This window comes from Dysidea avara, chromosome 1, assembly GCF_963678975.1.
Source record: "Dysidea avara chromosome 1, odDysAvar1.4, whole genome shotgun sequence".
Classification (NCBI taxonomy): Eukaryota; Metazoa; Porifera; class Demospongiae; order Dictyoceratida; family Dysideidae; genus Dysidea; species Dysidea avara.
Window position 1 is genome coordinate 9,072,424 of NC_089272.1, and position 23,868 is coordinate 9,096,291.

Here is a 23,868-nt window from a genome sequence, read left to right on the forward strand (position 1 = left end):
TCATTATATGTATAAGACTGTATAAAGTGCACAATATTACATGCCTTGGCAATATGAAAGATAATTAGAGCAGCAGGCAGACCTGCTACTAATGGTTGCCAAAAGAGTAGTTGTGATGTCACTACTGCCTGTAGCTGAAATAGTTAGACTGAAATAGCAACCTACACCATGAACAGTGATGAAGTTATGTACGTGCGTGTATTACTGCATTTATTTACAATCTATAATTTATGTATTTGATTGAAACTCAATCTTAATTGTGTTAGATACCAATTGATCCAATAACACTCCCTAAAATTCAAAAAATTTAAAAAATCACTTCCAAACCCAACCTTGTGGTTACTACATAATTATGTCACAAGTTTATTCTTCCAATTTCCTCCTTTCAGTTCACTGTTTTAAAATTACTTTCAGCTCCCAATCAGTGTTATGTTTCTGACTCCCTGCTTCACAGAATTGAGTTTCTTGCTGCATGGTCTTGGGTGAAAGGGTGATTAATAAATAATTATTCAGTTCAGTATTTGGCTGAAAATTGTTTGCAAATTCAACTGTAGCTATTATTCAAAATTTCCTGAGAAAGCATGCATCTCCCAGATCTCCTAGCTGGAAAATGTTAAGTGTGTTTGCAGTGTTTGGTTGGAATTCCTTCTAGCCTGCCTGCTCTGTAACACAAGGATCTACTCATAGTTATAATTGCATTGAACATAGATAGAGTACAAATTAAAATACTTCAGCACACAAAGCAAATAGTATCAAATTAAACATACGTAGCTATTAGTAATGCCGTCTTCATTCCTCACTCTACTTTTGTAAGTTTTATATATAGTCATTGGTTTGCTGAAGTATAATAGTGCCACACAGTGACCTATGTACCATAAATGTTCTCATTATAAAAGGTGCTTACAAAGTAGCAAAGTAAAAAATAAGTATTTATAATACTTTTTGTAGTGATTGTATATATATGTCACTATCCAATCAGTTGATTACTGTAATCCTACAACTTGTGCTGTATGCAGTAGAATACACAATTTCTCCATGGGGAGTCGGTGCACGTGTGTCCCCCCCCCACACACACACACACCTTTACGATGCCATTTTTATTTATGATGTAATTTTGGATAAGGCTTATACATGAATTCATCCAATGTCAGTGGATTTTTAAGCCATTTTTGCCATGTGACAACTTTTAATGATTATTTATGCCAGCATAATTTTGGGAATAATATCAATGCAAAAAAACTTTGATTTACACACCCCATGGCATATTGAACACATGTGTAAAATAGGTCAAATTTGCAATGTATGTGTTTGCGGAAATGTGTAGAATAGGTCAAATTTGTGACTATGCAAATCATGACCACATATGATGGAAATAGTATTTCAACACATTTCCTTCAGTAGCACATACATATTTGCAACTTCACTACATATGTGAACAGTGCACAAATGCATATCAAAAAAGATGACTATAATGTGTTTCACCTTTGATAGGGTAGCACATAAAAGGAAAATTCTTTTTTTTTTGCTGTGCAAGATCAATATGCAAATCGCGGATTATTCTGGCATTTTGTAGCAGTTGTAAAGCTTTAAAAGTAAGCACACCTCACAGATTTACATTAGAAGAGATACTTGAGAGTGCTCTAATAATGCCCTGATAGTAATAACAACAATCAACCTACAGAATAGACAACGTAAGAATTATATCAATGTGTATTATACTTTTCATGAAATATCCTACACATGTGTAGGGTTTACATTTATGCCTCAGCAAATTAATATAATTATGCTCAAAATTTTTCCTAAATAATATTAAATGCTTTCAAATAGGCCTGAGTCAAATATGCTCAAAATTTTGCCTAAAATGCTTTCAGGAATTTCCCAAAATTTTCACCCTTATGCTTTTTCAGTATTTCTATTATGCTTGCATTATGCTCTTAAGTTAGCAACATTTATTGGAACATTTTAAATTGTGAATGCTCTATTAGAGCATTTCACTATAAAGTGACTCTTCTATTAGAGAATATTGATCTGACTGCTCTATTAGGGAGTATCAATCTATTTTCATGGAATTAAGCTCCGTAGTTTGAAATATCCACCTAATATGCCAGCATTATGCTGGCATAACACTCCAGCCTATTATGCTTTTCAGGGGGCAGATCCAGAGGGGCAATGGGGCCAGTGCCGCCCCTTCAGGATTTTTATAGTGTTGCTCATTGAACATAGCTAAGCACAATTCAAACATTTTAAATGCAGTTTATGACTATATGTGTATAATATAATTCTGTCTCTAGCAAATTATTACCCATATAGGCATAGCACAAGGATAACTAGGTGGGTTATAGCATCCTCTAAATTTAGAAATTGAAAACTCTAATAGAACAGTCATTTACTCTAATAAAACAATTAAGAAATAATTATAAAACATTGTTGGTCATTCTAAACAACTAAAACGCCTGTTCTAAATTGAGTTATATCCACACCCTACAGCTAGTGCCTACCAGCTGCACACCACATTCCAGGATTATCACGTGTAGGGGACTTTATGCTATTCTGTTTTGTAGCTTGGTAAAATTTTCAATTTAAGTTCAGCCAAAATTAGGACCATTACAAAATCCTGGATCCACCCCTGCTTTTCATTACGCTGGCATATTTGATGCATTCTTAGCTACTTTAATGATCACCACTACTATGCTTTTCAGTGCTTCCATGATGTTTGTATTACGCTCCTATCAGTTAACAAAAATTCTTACAATAATCTTGGTACATCTTAGTCAGTAAATGCTCTATTAGAGTATTTCATGACAAAGTGACCATTCTATTAGAGAATATTTTATATTTGCAAGCATTTTAGCTCCACAATATTTACATTTTAGTCTGTTAAATTACCTATTATAGAGTATATATCTCCTACCAGATATATAAGCAAAGTATTTCACAACAAAGATATACAAGGTCTTGTTTAATAGGAAGGTTTAAAATAAGTAAATTCTCAGTAACTAGTAAGATCATCATTACTGTATGTAGCTACATATGTACATGTCACAGAAACCATTACAGTTAACTTAATTTATACACAGGTGTATGCAGTGGTTTAGGTTCAGTTATCAGTGTTAACATAATGACATCTGTTTTCATGGAGCAAATTTTGATCATGTATGCAAGCTAGTAAGACTGTATATCTGTGGTAGTTTCTGTGTTGATTTCTTCAGTAGAAGCTTCTAGATCCGTGTTTGTTTCTTTGGTAGGAGTTTCTGTGTTGATTTCTTCAGTAGAAGCTTCTAGATCCGTGTTTGTTTCTTTGGTAGGAGTTTCTGTGTTTGACTCTTGGTCCGCAACTTTCCCACTGTAATACTGACTATCATAAGTATTGTCCCCATAGTGAATTTCTACATGGTTTTGTAGATCTTCATTTTGTGAAAAACATTCACCACAGAATCCACATTGGAAGTGTTCACTATCACCAGCTGACAATTGTATCTGTGATTTTAAAGAATAGGTAACTTCATGATATCTTGAGTGTGGGGATGTGGGGTGGTTATCTTGTTTATGTTGCTGTTGAAGTTTGCTCAGTTTAGCTGTATGGGTTCTTCTTAAATGACGTTGTAAATGACATGACTGTGTGAACGACTCAGTGCAATGTTGGCAGTGATATAGTTTTCCTCCAGTGTGACTTAGCAAATGATGATTTAGCTTACATTTTTCCTTAAATGAGCAACTGCAATACTGACATTGGTACAGCTTCTCCATTGTATGTGCTTTTAATTGATGACGGCGTACAGACCTTGAATCTGCAAATGATTTACTGCAATACTGACATTTGCAGGATTTCTTTCCTGTATGAATTGGCAAATGGCGACGTAAATAGCGTGGTTGAGCAAATGATTTACTGCAATATTGGCAGTGATATGGCTTTTCCCCAGTGTGAATTATCAAATGAAGCTTTAGCCTATCTTTCTCCTTAAATGAGGAACTGCAATGCTGACACTGGTATGGCCTATCACTTGTATGGGCTCTTAAATAATGAAGGGGTAGGTAACTTGAATCTGCAAACGATTTACTACAATACTGACATTTGTAAGCTTTCTTTCCTGTATGAATTAGTAAGTGACGTTTCAGGGTAGTTGTGGTCTTAAACAATTTACTACAATAATGACACTGGTTGGGCTTTTCTTCAGTAGGAGCTTCTGTGTTTGACTCCACATTACTTTGCTCCACAATTTTCTCACTGCTATATTGACTATCATTAGTATTGTCCCCATTGTGAATTTCTAAATGGCTTTGTAGATGTTCATTTTGTGTAAAAGATTTGTCACAGAATTCACATTGGAAGTGTTCACTATCACCAGTTGGTATTGGTGTCTGTGATGTTGAAGAATAAATAACTTCACGAGACGTTGAGGATGTGGGATGGGTACTTTGTTTATGTTTCTTGTTGTGTTGTTGAAGGTTAGTCAGTGTAGTTGTATGGGTCCTTCTCAAATGACGACGTAAATAGCGTGATTGAGCAAACGATTTGCTACAATGTTGACAGTGATATGGCTTTTCTTCAGTGTGAGTTAGCAAATGAAGCTTTAGCCTACCTTCCTCCTTAAATGAGGAACTGCAATGCTGACAATGATATGGCCTATCACTTGTATGGGCTCTTAAATAATGACGGGGTAGATAACTTGAATCTGCAAATGATCTACTACAATACTGACATTTGTAGGGTTTCTTTCCTGTGTGAACTATCAAGTGACATTTCAGGCTACCTTTAGTCTTAAATGATTTACTACAATACTGACAGTGGTTGGGTTTTTCTTCAGTAGGAGCTTCTGTGTTTGTTTCCTCAGTGGGAGCTTCTATGCTTCTTTCTTCGCTAGTAGCATCTATGTATCTTTCTTCAGTAGGAGCATCTGTGTTTGACTGTAGACTATTTTGTTCCACAGTTTTCTCACTGCTATATTGACTATCATTAGTATTGTCCACATAGTGAATTTCTAAATGGCTTCGTAGATCTTCATTTTGTGAAAAGCATTCAGCACAGAATTCACATCGGAAGTGTTCACTATCACCAGCTGGTATTGGTGTCTGTGATGTTGAAGAATTGGAAACTTCTTGAGATCTTGAGTATGTGGATGTGGGATGGTTATTTTGTTCATGTCTCCTGATATGTTGTTGAAGGTTGATCAGTGTAGTAAACACTTCTCCACATTTTCCACACTTAAACACTTGTGGATTAGCATCACGACAAGCTTGACTGTACTTCAAGTGAATATCAAAATCATTTTTCTCCACAAATTGTGCTTGGCAGTTAGCACAAGAGTAGTTGCAATCTGCAATAAGAAAGTGGTAATACAATAATGTTCACTATATCCCATACATACTGTACATATGCAACAACATAGAAGTTAAAACACTGCAGCTACCTAGTGTAATAGAGAAAATATAGCACAAGGGTGTGGTCAGAGACAAATACAGTACATAACAAAGCATGTAGCAAAGTTGAGTGATACATGTATTTTCGGATGCTAGAACTAGTCCATAGCATACATTGCACTTTTACAGGTTAATGAATATGTAAATCCAATGATACAATCAAGAAGAGAGTTAGCAAATCGAACAGTTAATCACGACATGCCTGGAACACTGCAGTGACAGTATAACTTCTTCTGAGTAGCAGAAAAATTGTTGTGGCAACCAATGGCATGTTATCACATACTCTGAAGTCTATCATTAGTTGGAACAGAAAGAAAATGGCTGTAGCTATGGTGATGGACAGTTTGCACAGTTTTCTACTACAGTATTTGTTGTATGTGAGTATGACGAGAGGTGCACTCAGCAATGCAGCAAGGTTAAAGGATCATCTGAAAATCTAACCAAGAATTTGCTTAACTACAATGATGCCGGACAGTTTAGTACACTATTTACAACTTGGTAAGAAATTTTAAGCTCATTAGGAATCAAAGGGAAAAAAAAGGAAAACACAGAAGGTCGCCTACACCTGTTATTATATTATTGGACATTTTATCTCTACTTCAGTCTGTACCCCGCACGAATCAATTAGGGATTAATTAAATATCCACTAACTAGTATTTATGACCCACTGAGTGAAAACCCAACTATAATTTACATAATTCTGTTTTTTGAAAAATTCCATTGAAATACATTTTACAAAAGTAATTTTAAGCACACATTTCAATAAACAGCGAAAAAAAAAACTTATCTAATATACGACTAGATTCACCTCTTCATGGAAAGTTTTGTACTGTTTCAGTACTAGTGCTGTACACCAGTGTGCAATTAACCAGTTATTTACCCTGGTGTTGTCTAGGTCAGCCAATAACCAGTGAAGAAACCTTTAAACTGGTTTTGCCCACCCACTTGGTAAACCATAAATTACAAGTGTTAACATCATAACAACCTCAAAGCATGTGTAAATATGTGATTGTAATAACTGTTATTGCAAGACAGGATGTTGATGGTCACTTTGGTACCACCCTAAACCTTCCAGCAAGCTTGTTGAGTGCATATTATGTCTGCCAATCTACAAACAAACCAATTAACCAGTTATTGCCAATTATTGGTAGGAGGTGCACAGCACTATTCTGTACCACAAAGCAATTGTAAGTTATGTGCGTTTTATTTACGTTGCTGTAAAACATAACTTCATTGTTGCCTTTCTAAGCTTGAACAGCATTGTTGCATAAAAGCATAGGTGAATATAGGCCCAAGCCTATACCTTGATGAAAGCCTCAGTTCATATAAGTCCTAACTCCGTAGCTTGTTGCAATCCTGACTGTAATTTATTTTCTGCACATAGGTACTGTAGAAATCAATTGTTTCACTCTTCTTTTTGTCTCTGACCTGAATTGGTTTACGTGTGAATGTTCATGCGTGTGTCATACCCTAGCCCAGCTCTTTTTGTGAGCCACGCCCATTTATCAGGATTATGTGCAACCATGGTACACCCACTGACTAATCAACTGTAAAGTCCACACAATCTACCCTTGCACATGGATTATATAGAGTTAATGCTTTGCAGCAGTCCAGAGCCTTTTGTGAGCCACGTCCACTTATTGAAAATGTGCCTTGCTTGTTTAAACGGCTAAGTGCCTTTAGTAGGAGCCATCATACTTCGCTTTATGGTGAATACCCTCAACTATGAAAGTTTTACGTTTTGCACAGCGAAACTTTCCCCCTATACAGTACCTAACAAATATTGCCATATATGGAGTTTCATAATATCAGCATATAAAATTTGCGTTAAACCGATCAAATCGCAATATGAATACAAATATCAGCTTATAAAATTCGCATTTAGACTAATTCCTTTGAATAGCTGCCATATTCAGTGCCAGCTTTGTTGGTATACCATATACATTTGACTGCTCTGTTAGAGTATTTACATAACAATAGTACTAAATTAGACCCTTTTCATGTTTATTATGCGCATCTGCACAGGTAACACTAGAAACACATCACCACCTGAAAATAAGTAACTGTTGTTACGAGTGGAGTGATGGATTGTTTCTACAAATTAACGCTGCATTCCTCTGATACAAGCAGCTGTCATTAGGTACAACAATTACATACAGGGTCCAGACCACAGGGGTCTAAGTAATTTAGTAACCCTCAGGGCCTGTAGTAGCAACACAGGGCTTCAGGGTTTCTTAATTACTTAGTGGTCTGAAGTCTAAATATTACTTACTTATATACATTTCCTATTAGTTAGAATGGGATATATTAATTGCATGGGTACCTGGTTTTTAGAAGTAGCATAACATCAACTTGTTCACCCAGGCTTTTTAAGGCTGCACCATTTTTTCACAGCTTGGCTGTTTTTGTGTGGATTTCACTTCTTTTTGTACTTTATAAGGCCCCAAAACCAGCCTATGGCTGACTTTGAGGCTTGTTTTTACTCACATTTCTTCTTTTCTATGCAGACACAATGATGATTATTGAGACACACTTATAAATGTATTTCATTGCTTGATTTACTTGAATATTTGATCATATTATTGTAATGCTCTAATAGAGTGTACATTTTTTTGAGGACTTCTAATAGAATATACATAGAATGTTCTAGAACAATCTAGTACTTCTATTCTGTAGATCTATGAAATTAGAAATGTTTACTTATAAGCTGATTTAAACTACAATTTTCATTTATAAAGCAGAAATTAAGTGAGGTGATCAGTCAAGATAGCAGTGGTTCAGGGGTTACAGGTACGGATGTTAGGTATGGAGGTCCCTGGTTTAAACTCTGGTAAATTTTTCTCAACCTTTTTTGTGCATCTTTATAAATCTGCGGTGACTGCTCTAATAGAGTATCTCGATCCCATGATTTTACACTTGTTTGGTTTTTTCTTTATAACTTTGTAGCTGTAACTCCATTGTTTTTCAAACTATCAACAGGCACTGCTATGATGATCAGCCTATGTACACACCAATTATCAAGTTATTCGTATACTCGGTTTAACCTGTAGCCATGACAGAAGTTTGATCTTTGTTTACATGAATAAATGCTAATAACTCCTTGGATATTCATCAGATTTACAGTAAATTTGGTACATAAATCCAGCTTTATGTGCTCTTCATTTGTGCCAAAGATTGAGGCAATCGAGTTACATGTTTGCGTTTTATTGAAATTTTTGCAAAGTGTGTGAAAATAAATTGAAGCCCCCATAGCCCCTGTATGACATAAGAAGAAAAAAACGAAGAAATTAAAATGAAACTTTGAACACCCATATCTTGCAAATTGCTGTCGCAAATTTAATCAAATTTACTGTGTGGCCTACCCTACCTGGCGGATAGCTACATAGGCGTGGGAAGCAGGGGAGGGTGTCCCTTTGGCTAGCTATTTCAAGGCATCTCTTAAGTACTCAACTGTCTACTTACCACCACAGTTTCGGATTACTCTATAATTCACCTTTCTATTCAATCAGCAATGCATAAAGAATTTATGAAACTATCACCTTGCACAGTGGTGACTCCTCAGCAACACTTCAGATCTTAATGTTTGCATAAGCAATAATGTTGTTTGCAACTGACATAAAAGTATATATTACACAAGTAAAAACACACTCCTGGAATGGTTCAAGAATGCTTTACTACTAAAATTATTCCAAAATTAAATCTCAGAACGTTTAGTTTTTCAAAAATATTCTTGGGGGAGGAGGGATAACCCCCTAGCACTGCCCCCCCTCCTCCAACCGCGAGGTGCTTGCTACGTCTATGAGCTATAATGCAATAATGGTGTGCTTTGGAGAAGGGGCCATGGAGCTATGCAAGTGTGAAAAAGTTGTTTTCTTTCTTCCTGTCAATATATTCACGGTGTGGCGCACTGGGTAATGTGTCTTGATTTTAAAAATTAGAACATAGGAATAGAGGTCACTGAAAAAGGTAAAGAAACAAGAGTCAAACAAGCAAGCATGTTAAACACACAAAGGTCTTTATTTGGACTCAATGGATATGGTAGCCTGTCTCACAAGTGTTAAATAAGCTGCTGCTTTAGCTCTGTCAGTACATCCATACATAGTCCATTGCAATCGGTTCAGAGGTTTAGTTGCCTTGTGGACAGTACGCTGACAGTGATCATTTTCCATTTCAAATTTGAAATAATGATCACACCAAGATATTTCACTACTTCTCTAGACAACCAGAACAGATCCAATAGTGTGAATAAATGAAACAGGAGAGCATTTGCTAGTGATATTTAGGGCTTCACATTTGCTTGGACTGAGGGTCAATTGCAACAAGAGAGATCAGGCATAAACACGAGCCAAATCATTCTGCAAGTTAACACAATCTTCATAGGAGGACACCTCAGCATACAAAGTAACATCATCAGTATATATCTTCAAGGAAGATGACTTCACAATCAGTGTTGGGGGTACCGCGTTATGTAATAAATATTATTTTTGTGGTAATAAAGTAATATAACAAAATACGCTATAAAAACAGGTAATATAACTCAAGTTACTTTACTTACAAATGTAGGTGTTACCTAAGTAATATAGTTACCGCAACGAATCTAATATTACGTAATATTATTACTACAAGTAACAAAGTTACTAATCTCGTTAGTGATCCACTGAGTAACACCTAGCCACAACAAAGTAACGAAGCCTACTGAATGAAGCCTATTCACCAGCTTCTTCCTTATAGCCAAGATTTGCACATTGTCCAACAATGCAATCAAGTCACATGACAAGGTGGCAGTTTCACACGTAACAGTTTAAGGTGGTGCGGACACAAAGTAATATATTATTATAGTTACTTTATTTTATGGGTAATATGTAACTGTAACTAAATACAGTACTGCCCAAGCACAGCGTCGCACTTGCAACTTTGCTTGAGATAAAAATGTCGTTAATTAAGGGGTGTGGCAACTGTTTCGCTCACGAGACAAGGTAGCAGCTGTTTTGTTCACGAGAAACAGTTGCCACGCCCTTAATTAGCGATTTTTAAAATCTTGAGCAAAGTTGAGTGTGCGAGCGACGTTGAGCTTGGGCAGTACCGTAGTTCAGTTGCAAGTAATATGTAACTAGTTACTTTTAAAAAGTAATTGCCCCAACACTGTTCACAACAGAATGGAGATAGTTAGACTCATGGTCCTGTACGTAGGGCAGGTACCAATGCTATTAATCAATAAGTGGCTAATCCAAGTACACTCACCAGAGTTTAGGCCATTCCCTGTTTCTGGTGTCCCTGCCCACATCAGTTATTGGACAGGCCATTACATGTCTGATTCTATTTAATGCAAATCACATTTAGCTGGCCTCCCTGGTTTGACCAATGAGTGTGGCGCTTGGCCAGTATCCGGGTGGCCTGTGGATCAAAGTCAGGCTAGGGATGGATTTTTTCAAACCCCTTCTAGGTATTTGTCCCGTTTCACTTTAGTCAACAATTTTCGCTTAGGTTCCCTGGCTCACGATAAATACCTCGTACAGGCCTCACCTCCAGTGTTCGCCATCCAGTGCCTAACTGGTAAAGCAGATTAAAAAATATATATACATATATAGCAGGAAGTTGCTGTTAGAAGCTGTGCAGGTTTGTTTAATGTTTTGTTAAATTAGTAAAACTATGCCAATGTGGCGATACCTACACGTATGAATATAATTGTATAGAATCTCAGAGGCTATGTGGTTTGAATAGATTTTGAGTGGCAATGAGTGCTAAATACGGTGTCTTCCATGTTTATAGCTTGTATGGCCAAACCCTCCTGCACTTAGCCTGGACCAGAAACAGGAATATACCACTTGGGATGGCCTTAATATTAAACCATACACAATCCTTCCGCTGATTTATACACAAGTGACAACATACCTTCGTGATCCTGCTGTCCCCAATTGCACTGCTCTGACGTACTACAGTCCATTTGAGTGATTTCAGTTTTTCCTCGAGTTTTTCAACTAGGATCAGTTTTACGCGTGGCGAAAATGTTTTCGGCGCTTATCCAGTGCGCCTGCAGTAGATTGAGGCCAGCACGCCAGGTGTTACCTACTGATCTATGACAGATGATGGAGTTTGCTACAGACTGGTATGAGAAGAAACAGCAGGAAAGTGAAGGTTTGCTCAGTGGTTTAGCTATTTACGTAGCTGGGAAAATTGAAACACTCACACTGCACCATATCGATTATTTAAACACCGATCATTGGACCGTTACCATCACAGCTGACAAGCAGTAGTTATACCTAGGCTTAACCGAATTCCAGAGTGTAACTGTACGCAAATAAGGTAAGTGCGGGTAATTCCGGACATCGGATAATTCCGGATACTTAGATCGTTCTCAACAATGGTAGAATCAAAAAATCATAAGAATCCATGCAACACAGGCTGATTGGCAGTCGATTTTTCCAGGGACGGATCCAGACTTCTAGAAAGGGGGGGGGGGGGAGGTCAAAAATGAACCGAGGCACTACATTGTCTCTGGTTTGATAAGGTGAGACCAAAAAAAACAAAACAGCCAGCTGACAATAGCTGCCCACCTCACCAACCATGCATTTATAGCTGATAAAGTACATAAAAATCCTTAAATAGCTCACTACACACTGTTCTAATACTGTGACTGCTTATTAGAGTGACTGCTCTATTAGAGTATCTCGATCTTGGTATACTAAAAATTTTTGGACGGGGGGTCAAGAGCGCCCTTTGACCTCCCCCTTGTATCCGCCCCTGGATTTTTCAGCAGCTGTTCTATTGAAATACAAAGAAAATATTCGTGAATTACATAAACTTTTTAAAATGATGCTTCCTCCCAAAGGGTATGAACTTTATACTTGAATTATAAGCTGCAGATGAGTGGTACTTTAGTCTGTATACTTTTAAAGAGGATTGGTAACCTGTAGAGGCGCTGCTTGGTATTCAAAGTGTCCCGAATTAGCCGCATGTTGCATTTTTTACACGCTGTTAAATTTTGGCTCATAACTCCTCAGCAGTTGTTTGTATTGAAGTGAAATTTGTACTGCAGATGTACCGTAAGATAGGCTTTAAAATGATCCCTAGAGTTTGTGCTAACTCGTGAGTACAGTGTTAGAGCGATTTTATCAAAGAGTGTCTGAAAATACCCTCATTTACCTTAAATCAAATTTTGACAATTGAATACATACCTCTCAAATTGAAACCATGATCCACACTAGGAATTTAAGCTGAATAGGAATCAAAGAAAAAGGTAAGTACACCTAACTCTTTGTTTTCGGTGCTCTATACAAGCGAATTACCTTAATTAGGGTCTGCAATCCGGATTATCCACTTACAAATCAATCCCCCTACCACTGTGGAATGTATATTGTAGTGTCCCATTGCTAGATATCACCATGAAACCAGAGGCACGGTTGTTGTCTTCACAGAAATATCGTTTTTAGTATCTCACAAGATACCAATTTTTTTTTACAATTTCGTGCTCCATACAAAGGAACGGATGAAACTTGCTACAATAGCTAGATCACATCCAGAATTGTTGTAGTTAAACAGTATGCGCGGTAATAAGCAAATTATTTGCTGGATGCTCGGCACAGGGTTGCTTTCTTTGAAAAAAAACAGACAAAGAAATATGAATTTTTGATTTCAAACTGCCCAGGGCAAGAGAAGCCCACTCTTCCTCATAGTGTTTCGATATGGTTGGGTGCATTTCTGTCTATGTTGTTAGTTTGGAAAAGATCTAAGACTTCTCACCATCTGGGTGATGAGCGTCAAAATTTTCTGTACCATTAAATTTGGGCGATTCCGCTGCCTCCCACATAGTGCATAGCTTAGAGCAAGGCGTGGAAGCTGTGGATGAAATAATAATTGACAACCGCTGCTACCAAAAGTCCAGGGACATCTTTTGCCATAATTTTAGTCAATAAATTAACGATTGTTGTGGCTGCAGAAGCACTAGAAATGTATAGAAAGTGCGACACAATTCTTTAACTTGTAAGTGACTATACACCTGTATAAAGCTGGATCAAATCCATGAAATCTTTGAGATGCTATATAACTGCAGATATACTAGTGAACATTTAATCCTTATACTGTACGGTATGTACTTCAGTCTATAGCCATGACTGAATGTCACTAGTATATCTGCAGGTATAGGCAAACTTACTTGTGTCACTACTATTTAGCTGTTCCCTTGTTTCACTACTTTTTTTTTAACCTTAACCCAACTTAAAATGTTCTCCTTCTACTTGTTTGTTCCCTTTTTAAACTTAATTATGACTAAAAGAACCAGCGTATGCATATATACCATATCAAAAATGGCACCAGGCATGCCATAAAAGTAATGTGCAACTACAGTTTGAGGTGTCAATTCGCAGCAGTGTTAGTGATGGCTTCCCCACCTTTATAAGGGCAATCGTCTGTATTTCCATAGTGATTGGATTGATTGTAGAGGTACTTCTCTTACTCTCCTTTATGTGTAACGCTGTGAAACACGCAGAACATATTTAGCTACTGAAAATGAATCCTCACCTGTTCAGTAATTGATTGTTGGGTGCATATTCATAATACTTGTGAACGAATAGATCTTCAGGGGGATCATTTTACTGGGATATACGGTGACTCATGTTGACATGAAAGTATAGAGATTTTTGCCAAGTTATACGTATCCACTAAATTGGGGTTGTAATGAATCAGTTCTGAACCACCAACCATACTTACATGATCAGCAAGCTGCATCCTGTCATAGTTGAACTGTTTGACAGGATCATATATCAGACACCACATTCTTTATTGTTTCTCTGTCAGTTAGCTATCATGGGTCTCCTATTTCCATGAGGTTAACAGTTGCTGTGTGTTCTATTAGAATATTTTGCATTACAGATTGTGATTCGGGATTGTATCCAGTGAAGCGGCAACAGATCAAAGTTGACATCAACTGGACTTCTGAAACTATAAAGATGAAAGGTGATGTCATAAACTTCTTAGGCAGTGTACTGTTGGATTGGTGATATTCGTATTATAGTAGTGGTTATCTGTGATGGCATGATTACAAGGAGTTAAATTCTGCATGTATAAAACTTTGTTTATCCTTTGTCCAAATACATCAGATACTGTTTCAAGTGCCGCATCAACAGAAGCAGTACAGTATGTATATACGTAAGCACACAAGCAGTACACAAAATAACTTTTTAGACATGTGCTGACACACTGTCAGGATAACATGAAAGTTGAGTGGACATAAATCAGTTTGTCCGGACATTTAAAACTTTATGTGTCTCTCCTTTCCTGTATGTGTTTTGCCAAATTATTTGTTTCAAGCACTGGGATCACACATGTACTGTACAACTGATTACTACTTGTCCACTCACTGACAGTGACAGATCAGACAACACAGCATCTTAGGGTTCTGGTCACAAATAAGTTCTCCTATAAAATCAGTGCTGTAACAGGAGCATTTGTAGGAAAGGACTCAAAGGAGTTATTAGGAAATTACCTTAGTAGTGCTATAGCAATGTAGTCAAACTTTACTATTGCTGCTATGAAATAGCGTCTCTATCAAAATGAACACGAATTGTAGAAATGGACTTAAGCTCAAAATAAACTTCATTCTAACTCAAAATACAAGTTGGGTGAACAGATGAATACCACAAGTAAAAGCTAGTAATGGCTAACAGGTTATAAGTACATTTGCCAGTGACTACAGGGAATTTAACACTTCTTGCAATCTCGTAAGTGTAAATGTGTACACATGCGTGTTTTTATAAGCGATTTATCTGGTGTCACAATGGTGGTGGATGCCCATATCATGCCTCAGACTGCTTTACATGCGACAAATTTATTTAACAGGGATGGTAGCATAGGTTATTTCATTTTGAAAATAGCGAAATACAACAGACATGTATGCACAATCACACTACACATTTCACACGAAATTGCAAGAAGTGTTAGGCTGGCAAAACATGTGCACTGTAACCTGTTAGTGGGGTAGTTGGAAAAGGCGGATACGGTCGGACATGAACATGGATATTTTTTAGAATACACTTTTACATTTACAAAACAGTTATTTTTCATACCTAATGTTGTTTTTACAGCAGTCTTCGCTTCCAGACCCGTGCATTGATCTTTTCATAGTGCTTATCCATTTATAAGCGGACGTACGAAGGATAGACTAGCTCTCTAAAGACCATATAGTGTTATACATATGCTCTAGAAATCTAATTCAGTGTGATAGAGATTAAGCTGGCATGTCCCAACCTAATCTCATAGGCCAGGTCCTTGAAATCCTCAACGCTTGGTATAAGCACCTGTGCCTTATACTAAAAGGTGTAAGATTGTGGATTTGGCCTGCTAAGCCATACAAGCTAATTTCTACAATTATATAACTCTGTATTAGACTTTAGAGCATGTGTACAACACTGTATGGTCTTTGGCATTCTGTGGAGTGCTAGTCTAGTCCTTCACATGTGCGCTTATAAATGGATAAGCGCTATGACAAGATTGACGCCCAGGTCTGGAAGCGAAGACTGCTGTAAAAACAACGTTAGGTATGAAAAATAACTGTTATATAAATGTAAAAGTGGTTTTTGACAATGTCTGTGTCTGTGTCCGCATCTGATCGTATCCGCCTTTTCCAACTACCCCTGTTGGTATCTTGGGCATGTTTTTGTGGTCACACCACAAACCATAAACACAAAACTCAATTACATGCCAATGCCACTATGTCTGGCCTCCCTCCTAGCCAAATATCACACTCTAAGCTCTGTGCTAAACCTTGAAAGGACTCTATTTCCAGACAAATTCAATTATGGCCTGACAACTAGTGTAAGTGACCAGAAATTGTAAGTGTCCAGACTGTTGTTTCGCACATTGCACACAAGTGCTCCATATCATGCCATTTTGGGCTAACATTAGATCCTGTGGATAGGTTGAGCCTATAAGTGGATTCTGGATTGTACACATGTGTTTTTTTTAGCAAACTGTGTATCATGATGTAGTCTTTTTCCTTTACATCAAACAGTACAGTCGTACTGTTTAGTATGGTTCCCCTAAGTGACGTATGCTGCTAAATAGCCTCATCTAAAAGCCATCATGGAAATATCATACATGGCAGAAATCATCTTTATGTAATAATCCTACTCCGTTCAGCATCAATTACAGCATTAAAAGCAAAAAAAAAAAAAAACTTACAGGCATCCTAAAATTTACCATAACTCAAATTTTCGTCTGCTAGCCTGCCTACCTGTCTGCCTGACCACAGTCACAAGGCAAGTGGCCAAAACAAAGCAGCGCATGGCCACCATTTTACGCCACAACAACAAGCTCACTGGTGGGATGTGCCTTTTGTAGTTCCAATGTCTGCCTTCTGCAGTTTGCCTTTTCTTTTATCTTCGATTAAATGATCCACTTCTTCTTCATGCCAGGAAACCATACCAAGACATTCATATCAGCACTTTCCTTGAAGGGGTATATTTAGATGCCATGAAACTATTTGAGGCTCTAACGTACTGGTAGCAACTAATCTGTGCTTAACACAATTCTCATGCCCATTAGTGAACTGGTAGCAGCGCTAGCTAAACTGCACTTCTTTTAAGACAATTGCCACGCTCCCTTAAATGAACAGAATGTGCCACGACAACGATCCAGCTCTATAGGAAAACAAGGTGTTGTGCCACACCCACATGTGATCTACTGCATAGCTGAGTGGTGAGATCGAGACACTCTAATACAGCAGTCACAGCCACATGTGTATTTCATAGCCATATTCTACAAAAAAAAGTCAGCAAACTAGTGCAATAAAAATTATTAATTTAATAATGTAGTAGGGTTCCAGCAATAAAAAGTAATGAAACAAGAGATGATGGTAGTTATGAGGGAAGATCCCTACTTGGCATTGTAGCAATGTGGGAAAATCCCTACTTTTGCAGTACTCCTACAATGCCAAAGTAGGGATTTTGCACTGCTGCAATGCCAAGTAGCTATGAACTTTCCCTCATAGCTACCATCATCTCTTCACTGCTTTTATCGCTGGAACCCTACTTCATTTTTAAGTAATAAAATGTAATTGCACTAGTACCGTATAGCGGGTTTTTACTGCGAAGACTTTATTTTCGCGAACAGTGGCTAGCGGCGGTAAATAAATTTGCACTTATTTTATCTTAAATTTTCGTGTATTCTTGAACTTTAATTAGATACATATTGTTGTGCCACCACGAAATGAAAACAAACTGCACATCCTTGAGAGGACGCGCCCACTACTGTTGTGTCGTCATGCAGTGGCACACATCTCCACAACTGCCGCAAGTAAGTTCCTCGCCAATGATTGGAGTCCAAAATATCTTTATAAACATATATAACTGTTTAGTGACGCTTCCATCTCCTTTTTCAATACGTTTCCAGTAATTGAAATAATAAAATCAGTGGATTTTATTTTCATGAACAGCTGTATTCGCAGAAATTTGTGTCGCGCTTTTAAGATTCGTGATAAATTATAGGCACAGTAAAAACCCGCTATACGGTATAATTTGAATACACTGTAAGTCCAGTTTTGTGATTTATGTGTGTGTGCTTGTGTTGCAGACTTCAGTATAAGGTTGACTCCATTAAAAGATATTCCTACCACACTGAAACGTCATCATTCTGGGAACACTGGTGATGACAACATTGTCTGTAAGTGTAGACCTAATTTTATACTTGACAGATACATATGTGTACAGTATACTCCACTTATCGGAATGAATAACACTATATACACTATAATAATTATGTGTATGACAGACACTTGAAGGTCCTGGGGACTGTTGGATGGTCAGATACAATGTAGTTGGATTGTCTATTTATATATGGTCATGTGGAACCAGTGCTCTAACAATTTTTACAACTATATAAATAAACAATTCCAAATGAATCGAACATTTGTTGCAGCCCTAGTGGGTACAGATAGTGCACTTATATTAACGTGTTTGACTCTGTTAAAGTATCCTAAAAGTGCTTAGTCTGCATGCAGCCTTATTGTTTAATGCCATCATGTAAAATAAATTAGAATGATGTTTCAGGACAAGAAAAGTAGCCATCATGTCACTGCTAAAACTATGTGGTACAAAGTTTTACCAAAATTTGGAAGATGCAAGTATCAACTTCATTTGTTTTCAGTGTTCCTACCCAGCTCTACATAATTACATATAAATTTAAAAATGAAGTAGGGATCCAAGCGATAAAAAGTAGTGAAATAAGAGACGAACAATGGTAGCTATTACAGCATAGCTCAGTGGGAAATCCCTACTTTGGCATCTAACACAAAGTAATTGTTATACCATGCCAAAGTAGGGATTTAACACTGAGCTATGCTGTAATAGCTACCCTTGTTCATCTCCTGTTTCACTACTTTTTATCGCTTGGATCCCTACTTCATTTTTAAATTTATAATTTTTAATATATATACTAGTTTGTTTAGTTTTTTTTGTTAAAGCATACAGCTAGCTGTACACATGTGACTTCTGTTAGGGTGACTGCTGTATTAGAGTATCTCGAGTCAGCCTGCAAAGATGTGTGCTTACCCAAAAAGGGGTGTGGTCATCGTGGTTTTGATCAATTATTAGACTAGAGTATCTCGAATCAGCCTACCAATTTGAAGGCGTGGTCACAAATGCAGCTAGCGTAAAAGGGGCGTGGTTATCGTGGTCTCGATTGATAGATCGATAATAGTAGAATAAAGAATGGGCATAATCTTGTGACCTATTGTGGAGTACTGGTACCTCCATACAGTAGTGTAGTCTAAGCGCCTTAAATAGTTTTGTGGCGTCTATTATGCTGCTTAAAGAAAGTGTTAATATGGAAAATTAACGCCTCGATATGGTTTCGTTGGATGAAGAAGAAGACAAGCAGCCTGATTGAAGATAAAAGTAAAGACAAGGCGCACAGGGCACACACTTGTCGGAACCCCAAAAGGCACATCCCACCGGTGAGTTTGTTGTTGTGACGTAAAATGGTGACTGTACGCTGCTTCGTTTGGGCTCTAGACTTGCGACTGTAGTCAGGCAGTGAGTGAGTGAAACGAAATTTCAAATTTTGACAATTTAAAAAAAATTCTTTATCCAGCAGCCAGTAAGCATTTTCTTGTTTTTAATGCTACATTTGATATTAGATGGACTAATATTATTCCGTAAAGGTGATTTTTGTCATGTAAGAAGTTTCTAAGCTCGTTTTTAAAGGCGGTATTTTTGGTGGTGCGCACCACTTTTGATGCAAACCCTACTTAAACGTAGTACTGTTTGATAGTGTGCTAATGTTGTTATATGTTACATGATGTGTAGATCGTGATGTTGAGAGTGTTCCTGACAGCTTGAGGATGATATCACATGATCCACAGGTACGTGATAGAACAATCGTGGTAGAACAATTAACTTGAGCTGTAAGTTGAGTGTGTTGATACATATGCGTTGTACTAGTCTGAGAGTGTTTTTTTGTTTGAGGATGGAAGTAAGTTTCTATAGCTCTTGTGTAGCAGAATTCACACCAGTGAAACAGACCATGTGTATAATACAATATATTGGAACCTTGTTATCACATTCCTTACATGCATGTTCAACCAATCCTTCATAGTTACACTTCATTCACTAGGTAGTGTTATCATTATTGTTACTATCACTGATCAGTTTGAAGTGTTTCATTGGTCTTACACTGGCAACTTGTGAGGAGAGAATTTTCATTATATCATCAAGTAAATGGACTGTTCTTCTAGAGTAATTATTTTGTTATCAAGTGTACATTATAGAGTAGTTCGATATAGATTGTACAGTTACGTATCTAGAACACTTTTGTGACACATGGAACCTCGCACCGTGCACTGATTAAAAGTAGCTAGTGTCTCACTGATAATCAACTGTCCAATTTTATATAGTACACTGTGCAAGTATGCAAGTTTGAACGTTTTGATTTTTTTTAAATTGTATGTCACCGTGCTACATAATCTTTTAACATTTGAAATCAGGTGCATAGGTCATGGTAAACTGGCATGCGACTAACAAAGGTGCTGGTTTAATAACACATGAATAACTATGCATTAGAATACTAAGTTATGTTCTGGAGTATAAAATGTTTAAAGGGTTTGTAGTAACGTAGGTTTGCTGCTACAGCAACAGAAATGTACGTAGTTAAGAGGTATACATTAAAATGTTACATAATTTGCAACATGTAGAGTTTAATTGTGCCTTATAATGCGTGGGTGTTAGGTACAGTATGAAGTCATAATTCTTTTGAAATTGTCGAAATAATCTCCAGCAGAAATTGTTCAATTAATCTCCAGCAGAAACTGCAGTGTTGTCCTACATAATTATGTGACCCGGTCTGACAAAATCAGTCTTATAGCCTGTCAAATTTTGACCACAATTTCAAAGGTTGAAATTCAATAACTTTTTCTTTGGACATGATAACTATTTAAAAGTTTCACCAGTTATGTAGAAATTAATGGAGATTTTCTTAAAACTTACAGAATTGTCATAGATTACACAGAAATGGAGATACATAATATTAAGCAAACGCATGTATTTTTCGGCTATAAGACTGACTCGGTCAAATATTTTGTTTAATTCTAGGAACGAAGCTACATGACTAAAGAACCACTGCACTGTACCTCACTATTTGTTAGTTGGCTAGTATTTAATAATGGTTGTTAGTTAATAAGTGCTATTTAGTATGCATGCTGTTATTAAGTACGTAGTTGGGTTGTTTGCTACAAAGAAAATTTTGAACAGTACTAAGTTACCAGAGCTAGTAATTTAACACCGTTAAGTTAGTTCGCCAACAATTAATGTTGTAAGAAGACTTCAACCAAAACTATACCAAGGCTTATCTACTTATATCCACCACTATATACATTACTTGTTTGGAGACTATATCACATGTGACTATTATTTCAGTCAGAAACAGTTACAAAGACATGTTCAACCAAAAGGAGTAGACCTTCATGTGATAATGATGAAGCTATCACTAATACACCAAAGAGGAGTAAAGCTGATAAAGTTGCTGTGAACAAAAGGTTTGTATATGTGAACATCTCAGCAAAACCCACATTGTTTGTACAAGTTACACCAATGAATACGTTATACCAAAGTTCGGCTTATTACGTTTGTAATTATAGACAGTAGGAAGAGAAAAAAATTGATTGTATGGCAACTATACTAAAAATGAATTACTGGTGCTAACATTTGCAGCCATTATATTGCAGCCATTATACTTTCCTTTGCTTTCGTCTACACAAAGTCAGCTAGGATTTGGCTTAACTGTTCACCCAAGGTATTTATAATTTAGTCTGTACATAAGATATGAAAGTGTTTAAAGAAATAAATGACATCAATCATATTTATATCTACTGTATATACAATAGTCCATAATATTTGTATGCGCCCATACAAATAATTATTATGAACTTTTGGTATCATAAATAAGACACATTATAGATGCATGCCCTTGTAAGGATGAATGAAACAAGGATACTCAAACTCTCCAGAGCCGATAAATAAGGTATAAGATGGTTTTATATGTAGATGTAATTGAGTTGAAACTTACTTCTCTGAGTAATGGCTCGATCATCACTTGCTTTTTTTTCTTTTAATATGCATAGCTTTTAAAATGTTGCTTTATTTAAAAAGTGTTCTTGTGCAAACTATGTATGTGGGGTTTTGCTGAGACAGTATGTGGGGTTTTGCTGAGACAGTAACTTGTCATTATGTACACTGTCGTATTGGATTAGGATGAAGTGTAGGAGATCAACGAGATTAGCTAAGAAGGGAACTACTCATTATGAGGAACCAGTTGTATCAGATGATTGTGAGTACATATGTGAGTTATGGCTGAAACGATCATGGAGATTTGGCATTCGAGTGCTTGCTACAGGGGTATATTGTTAAAAATCAACTTGTTACAAGTACTAGATACTTGTGACTACTGTATGTGACACTTTTTATGGCAAATGATAAAACACTTTATAACTGTTTCAATAATAGTAATGACACATGAATGACTCTGTATGCATATCCATATAAAATTAAATTTTAAGGGACCAAAAGAAGTAGTGAAGCAAGGAAGGTTTTCTATACCTGCAGATATACATGTATTAGTGGTCATTTAATCGCCATATTCCAGTCTATAACCATGACTGAATTAAGGATTAATTGCCCTCCTGCAGGTATAGACAATTTCTCTTGTTTCACTACTTTTCAGCTATTCTCTTGTTTCACTACTTTTTTGATCCCTAATCCAACTTAAAATTTATTATGTGTAGCTATATTAAGCAAGTGTCTCCAGCTTGTGGACTACAAAAGCATTTAAAAAAAGTAAGTTAGGACACATGGCTGCTACTAATTTTTCCTTGCTTACATTTTTATAACATAATACCTAATGAACCAATGCATACGACATTATTATTATTATTATTATACAGGAATTAAAAAAGGCTAAGCCTGTAAATCCTAATCCTATGTTACAATAAATCTATGCTAAACTTAATGTCATTGTTCAAGTTGTCAAACAACTTCTTGAATTCATCAGTTGATTGAGCCTCCACAATACCACTAGGAAGGGAGTTCCAGTTGTTCACTACACGGTGAGAAAAATAATTCTGTCGAACCTCTCTAACAGCAAATTGCTTGAACAGTTTGCAAGAGTGCCCTCTAATTGCTGTCCATGCTCTTGTAAAAAAAGTAGTTTCATTCACATTTAGATGTCCATTTAATATGTTGTAGGTCATGATCATGTCCCCACGAAGTCTCCGATACTTTAAAGTTGGTAATTTGAGGCATTTTAGACGCTCTTCATAAGGTAGATGTTTGATAGATGGTACCAGCCTTGTTGCATATCTTTGGACCTTTTCAATTGCATATTCGTCTACTTTGTAATTAGGACCCCATATGATGTTGCCATACTCAATACATGGTCTTACGATAGAGTTGGATAAGTAAGAAAAGGTTTGAGGACTTAAGTTAATAAAGCACTTACTAATTAGACCCAGAAGTCTTCTTGCTTTACTAACAGTTACTGCTACGTGCTTATGAAATTTTAGTTGACTGTCAATCATGATCCCTAGGTCTTTTTTCTCACTAGTTTGCTTAATGTCACAACCGGCCATGGTATAAACATGACTACAGTTTGTCTTCCCTAGATGTAAAGTTTTACATTTGGAGACGTTAAATGGTAACTGCCACATCTCCGACCACATAACTAGATTGTCAGTGTCCTGTTGCATTCTACAAATGTCAGCATCATCTGTCACACAACTGTATAATTTAGTATCATCAGCAAATAACAGGCAGTGATTAGTCAGAACTTGAGGTAAATCATTGATATACACCACAAAGAGAATAGGGCCAAGGACAGAACCTTGTGGTACACCTGAAAGGACATCAGCCCATGAAGATTTAACTCCATTAAATGTTACTCTTTGTTTCCTACCTTGAAGGAATGATCTTA

The 23,868-nt window shown here is 36.8% G+C and overlaps 2 protein-coding genes across 2 annotated transcripts; one reads left to right on the forward strand and one right to left on the reverse strand.

Moving 5' to 3' along the window:
- Positions 1-3,039: 3,039 nt before the first annotated feature.
- On the reverse strand, positions 3,040-11,413 carry LOC136255242 (zinc finger protein 271-like). The gene is made up of 2 exons (XM_066047972.1): positions 11,311-11,413; positions 3,040-5,315 (listed from the first exon to the last, which is right to left on the reverse strand). The coding sequence occupies exons 1-2, from the start codon at positions 11,360-11,362 to the stop codon at positions 3,163-3,165; spliced, it is 2,205 nt and encodes a 734-aa protein (XP_065904044.1). The 5' UTR covers positions 11,363-11,413; the 3' UTR covers positions 3,040-3,162.
- A 12-nt stretch (positions 11,414-11,425) lies between these two features.
- Positions 11,426-22,405, forward strand: LOC136255674 (uncharacterized). The gene is made up of 6 exons (XM_066048488.1): positions 11,426-11,553; positions 14,287-14,370; positions 17,983-18,072; positions 19,716-19,771; positions 21,321-21,439; positions 22,154-22,405. The coding sequence occupies exons 1-6, from the start codon at positions 11,502-11,504 to the stop codon at positions 22,308-22,310; spliced, it is 558 nt and encodes a 185-aa protein (XP_065904560.1). The 5' UTR covers positions 11,426-11,501; the 3' UTR covers positions 22,311-22,405.
- The last annotated feature ends 1,463 nt before the right edge of the window (positions 22,406-23,868 follow it).

Coding starts and splice junctions, on each gene's coding strand:
- LOC136255242 (XM_066047972.1), bottom strand. CDS start 11,362: ATGGACTGTAGTACGTCAGAGCAGTGCAATTGGGGACAGCAGGATCAC. Junction 5,316..11,310: donor GGGACAGCAGGATCACGAAG/GTATGTTGTCAC, acceptor TTCTTATTGCAG/ATTGCAACTACTCTTGTGCT.
- LOC136255674 (XM_066048488.1), top strand. CDS start 11,502: ATGATGGAGTTTGCTACAGACTGGTATGAGAAGAAACAGCAGGAAAGT. Junction 11,554..14,286: donor GAAACAGCAGGAAAGTGAAG/GTTTGCTCAGTG, acceptor TTTGCATTACAG/ATTGTGATTCGGGATTGTAT. Junction 18,073..19,715: donor TGGTGATGACAACATTGTCT/GTAAGTGTAGAC, acceptor CATGATGTGTAG/ATCGTGATGTTGAGAGTGTT.